This window comes from Capra hircus (genome assembly GCF_001704415.2).
Source record: "Capra hircus breed San Clemente chromosome X unlocalized genomic scaffold, ASM170441v1, whole genome shotgun sequence".
Lineage (NCBI taxonomy): Eukaryota > Metazoa > Chordata > Mammalia > Artiodactyla > Bovidae > Capra > Capra hircus.
The window spans coordinates 29,112,640-29,117,441 of record NW_017189516.1 but is presented as its reverse complement, the minus strand read 5'-3'; the positions used below and the strand labels follow the sequence as shown (position 1 = coordinate 29,117,441).

Here is a 4,802-nt window from a genome sequence, read left to right as displayed (position 1 = left end):
TGTTACCAGGGGGAATCTGGGTGAAGTGTACACAGGCTTTCTCTGTATTATTTCTCACAACAGCATGTGAACCCACAATTACCTCAGTAATGTTTCAAAGAGAAAAGTGGAAACACACACACACACACAAAACCTTTGAGCTGTCTTCTGTCCACATACATTCTGGGACTGTAATCATGTCACTGGTTGCACAGGAGTCTGTTGTGAAAAAAAACCTCAGTTGTTCTCTAAAAGGTAATTAGAACAAATGATGAACTAATAATAGCAGATTATTTAGCAGGCTGTAAACCAAAAAGGTGTAAAATTTAGCAACTGAATTTTATTTCCTGACTATTACCCTTCTGCTATGCAATCTATTTTCTCCACATCTTAGAAGACTGAGGGGGCCATGATGGTTGAAACAGAAGTGACACTGTGGCAACAAATGAAAGAATATTTGAGAGAAGGAAGCGCTTCTCATGTTTTTACCATCTATGATACTCCATAAAAACTGTGCTGTGTATGCCCCAGAAAAGTGAAAGTGAATTTTATCATAATTTGCGTTCAGTGTTTACAAGAAAATGACTAAATGTTTTCTTATAAAAAAAATAGTCCTTTTTCCATGAATTATCAGGTTAAAATTGTTCCAATGTCCACTCTCCCTATGTGCACTATATGGGCAGATTTGGTATCAGTTATTCTTAAAAGTCTAATATTATCTCAGTGGTTCCTTCTCAGACCTGTCTTACTCTCTCTACCCTTTGTTTCCTCAGTCCTCCTGGGGCATGAGGGAACAAAGGGTGGAGAGGGCAAGACTTCCTGGGGATGAGAAAATAAAGAGTGGAGAGGAGAGGGCAAGGCAGGTCTGGAGAAGGGACCACAGAGATAACATTAGACTTTCAAGGATAATTGATATCAAATCTGCCCATATAGTGCACAAAGACAGAGTAGAATATTGGGACAATTTTAACCTGATAATTCATGGGAAAAGGACTTTTTAAAAATAAGAAAACATTTAGTCATTTTCTTATAAACACTGAAAACAAATTAAGATAAAATTTAAAGCTAAAATGCAATAACTCTTATAATATATTCCCTCTCAATTAAACAGGCTGATCACCCTGAAGACAAGTGTTTTGCAGCCTGAATATTCATCAGACTACATAACCCCCTGTACCAATCTCATTTTCCCTTTGTCACAAAATGGTTTCTATTAAAGCTAGTATGGCTAGAAGTGAATATAAATTAGCCTCCCCCCACCCTTTCTAAACCTTTAACACATCAAAAGCTATATACTATGTACATGTACTTTAACGAACACTTTTCTCAAAGTAATGGGGTTTTAGACGAATATCAGAATCGGTATTTATGGCAAAGAACCAGAGTACCAAGTGGAGATTTTTTTTCCAGTTAAGCTATTATTTGCTATGTTTACCATTGAATTATCACAGTGCAATGTAACTGGTAAGTAGTTCAGTACTTGCACGAGCTGCACAGAACAAGAAGCTGAAGATTACAGGAACAAGTTGTGGATCCAACAATTGCAGCGTGGATCGAGCGTTGTCTGCTCGATCAAACCCGATCTACTTGTCGTCTTCGTCATCATCACTGTGGTAGCAGCAGGTCTGTGTCTGCAGGCCTTCGTCGCTGGTGGCGCCTTGCTCTGCTTCTTCCTGGGTGGTAGTCTTGTCGTGGCTTTCCTCGTTTTTATCATCCTCATCCTCGTAGTCATGCAGTAGATCTCTGGAAATCAGTTGTCGGGCGAGTTTGATGTTCTTTCCTTCGCTGTAGTGAAGTTTCCTTTTCATTTCGAACTGCCGATGTTTCTCTTGCCTGTCAAGGTAGATTTTGCTGCTGTGCGCTCCATCCAGTTCGGGCTCCCGCCCTGGATAGTTGGAATCGGAGGTGTAGGTGGCGGCCAATCTCTTGGTTAAGCTGTCGAGGGCCGTGGCTTCACTCTCTGCACTTCTTTCCCCATAATTCTGCAGACCGAGCTGGGGAGTGTTGGGCTCATTCATCTTCATGAAATCGTAGTCTCTGTACTCTGGACGGTAGGTCGCCAAGATGTTCGACTCGTCCCACTTTTGGGATTTCTTTCTATGGACCTCCTGGAGTGGTCCACCGGACTGCTGGGCCGAGCCTGCGACTGGGGAAGCGGTGGAACCTTTGTTTTTCAGGATTCCCTTGATGGGCCGGCGAGAGGTGGTGGGGGCTGACATCTTTGGAGAGTGAAGGGCCGCCGCTGAGTGTTGGGTCGCCGCAGCTGCCCGCCGCCGTGCTTCAGGCACAAACTGCTGAGCGGTCTGGCTGCTGGACTGTGCCTCCTGCCCTAAAGGCCTCGCCCCATCTCCTGCGTCACAAAGTATCCCCCGGGGTGACGCCACAATGGTCGCAGCCGCCATCAGCACCGCCGTCAGCACCGCCGTCAGCACCGCCATCAGGGCCTAGGGGAAGGGTTCAGGAGAGTGGAGGGGATGCCCAAGCTGACCTCTTTTTTTTTTTTTTTTTTAAGTATAAGATTAGGAAGTCTGGAGAAGGGCATGGCAACCCACTCCAATATTCTTGCCTGGAGAATCCCATGGACAGAGGAGCCTGGTGAGCTACATACCCCATGGGGTCACAAAGAGTCGGACATGACTAAGCCACACACAAAATAGAAAATCTCCGTTTGTTGCACGTGAAACCGGGAAACACTGTCTTGTGAATTTCTCTATCCCCTGTCTGTGCAGGTGGACTGTGTAGAACCTATTTCTCCCTGGAGGTCATGGTCCAAAGTTTCAAAGCCACTCCTTGGGTTGGAAAGACTGGAGGCCGAGGCGCTAGAGCGACCATTCACTTCCAACCCTCCCCCACAAACAGGACCCCTGCCCCTCTCTCCTGTTGCTACCCACACCTCCCTTTCCCTGTACCTACACACCCACACAAACCCTTCTTCCCGCTTTCTGACCAGCCCTTCGATTAATGGTCTGGATGCCCAGCCACTTACGGGTACCATTGATAACTTCACCGCCTCCTCCCTCCCTGCCCACCCCAACATCTTCCCTGATCACCTATTGCTTCCTCTCCCATCCAGTACTTCGCTACTGGCTTAACTATTAATGTTTCAAGAAACTCCAATTCTATCTCTTCTGCCACTACCATCTCTGGTCAGGGTTACAGCCACAGCCTTTGAACTAGCCCCCATCACTCACCCCATCGGGTCTCCTGCTGGCTTCCAACTTCTCATTCACCTTCAATTCAGTGTGGTTTTTTAAAAACACAATCGAATCTTGTCACATCTCTCTTTCAAACCCTTTAATGGCTGCCCATTTTCTTTTAACATAAAGTCAGAAATCCAGAAGAGGTGGAAAAGCAGCTCTGTGAGGGTCTGTGATACCAATTTGGAGCCCTCTCCGAGCCATTTCTCTCCAGCCTACCTCTAGCTTTTCCTCCCTGCCTTTTAGTTCCAGGAGCAGTCCCCTTCCTTCCTATCCCAGAGTTTCTCTCTAGGTTCTTCCCACAACCTGTAATGTCCTTTGATGATCTCAGTCCTGACTGCCTTACAGGAACCTGTTTCCTGACCTCCAAAGCATATCAGCCTTCCTGTGTTTTCATGGCCTCTCCTATTGTCTCTGGCAGCAGTCATAGTTGTGGCCATTATGTTTGTTATCTGTGTACACTAGATGGTGAACTCCAAGACACAAGGGAAGGTGTCTGTTTTTTCTCACCATTATCTTCATCTTCACAACATGATGCTGTACCTGGTACATAGTAGATATTACCATAATTTTTACAGAATGAATAGTAAGTGATAGGCCAGTGCTACTTCGTGCATCCTCAGCCGTTTCCGACCCTTTGTGACCGCATGGACTGTAGCCCGCCAGGCTCCTCTGTCCATGGGGATTCTCCAGGCAAGAATACTGGAGTGGGCTGCCATGTCCTCCTCCAGGGCATCTTCCCGACCCAGGGACTGAACCTTAATCTCTCGTGTCCTGCATTGGCAGGCAGATTCTTTACTACTGGGAAGCACATAACAGGTGATAGGTGATAGGTAATTGGAAGTCTGAGATTTGTGAGTGCAGAAAAGGGGGCTCCAGAGCTTTCACTGTCAGTTACAAGTTGTTCAGTCATGTGACAAAAACACCCCACATGTGGAATTTGGGGGTTGTTCCAAAGAGTGACTTTGAAACATTTTGTCCTTCACGGGCCTCATATTTCACAGGCAGTAACATTCTTCTCACAAACAAAAAGGAAATTCAGATCCAGTTTCACATCTTCCCCTCCAGGTAGCATTCACAAGATTTTTTTTTTTCCTCTTCTGATAACATTTTGCTTCCTCTTTTCTCCCTCAAGGTCTTTCCACATTTTAAAACACAAAAGCAAAACCATGAAAGAACTGTTAAACTTTTACAAGGGTCTTAAGCACCTTAGGTTCAAGTTGTCCTGTATTCTCCAAAGTCCTACTAACTTCAGGAACTCTGCAATCACTTTAAAACTGTATTATTCATCTCAGAAAAAGAATTTCCTGATACTGTACTCTTTGAATAAAAAAAACCTGTATTGTGTGGTAAGAGCTTTCAGGGATTCAAAAGCTGATATTCAAGGCTATAGGAAAACCCTCTGGTATGTGAGGAGGAAAAAAAAAAAAAAACAACTTTCATTACTGTATTCAGAAATACTCCAGGCTACTCTTTTCAAAAACCTGTCTGAAAGGCAGCACAGACCCACACAAATGCAATTGGTCCTGGCTGGTAGGCACAGTGGGTCTGTGCGTGTTTAGCTGTAAACAGGATGTTGAGGGAGATGCTGATCCCTGTGCATTGGGATTTTGCTTTTGTGTGTAC

General features: G+C 45.0%; 1 protein-coding gene across 1 annotated transcript; it reads right to left on the bottom strand.

The window, feature by feature from the left end:
- Positions 1–1,377: 1,377 nt before the first annotated feature.
- LOC102169947 (type-1 protein phosphatase inhibitor 4-like) lies at positions 1,378–2,347 on the bottom strand. Its single transcript, XM_005700906.2, has one exon. It carries the CDS (start codon positions 2,196–2,198, stop codon positions 1,563–1,565), a length of 636 nt encoding a protein of 211 aa, XP_005700963.1. The 5' UTR covers positions 2,199–2,347; the 3' UTR covers positions 1,378–1,562.
- Between the last annotated feature and the right edge of the window lie 2,455 nt (positions 2,348–4,802).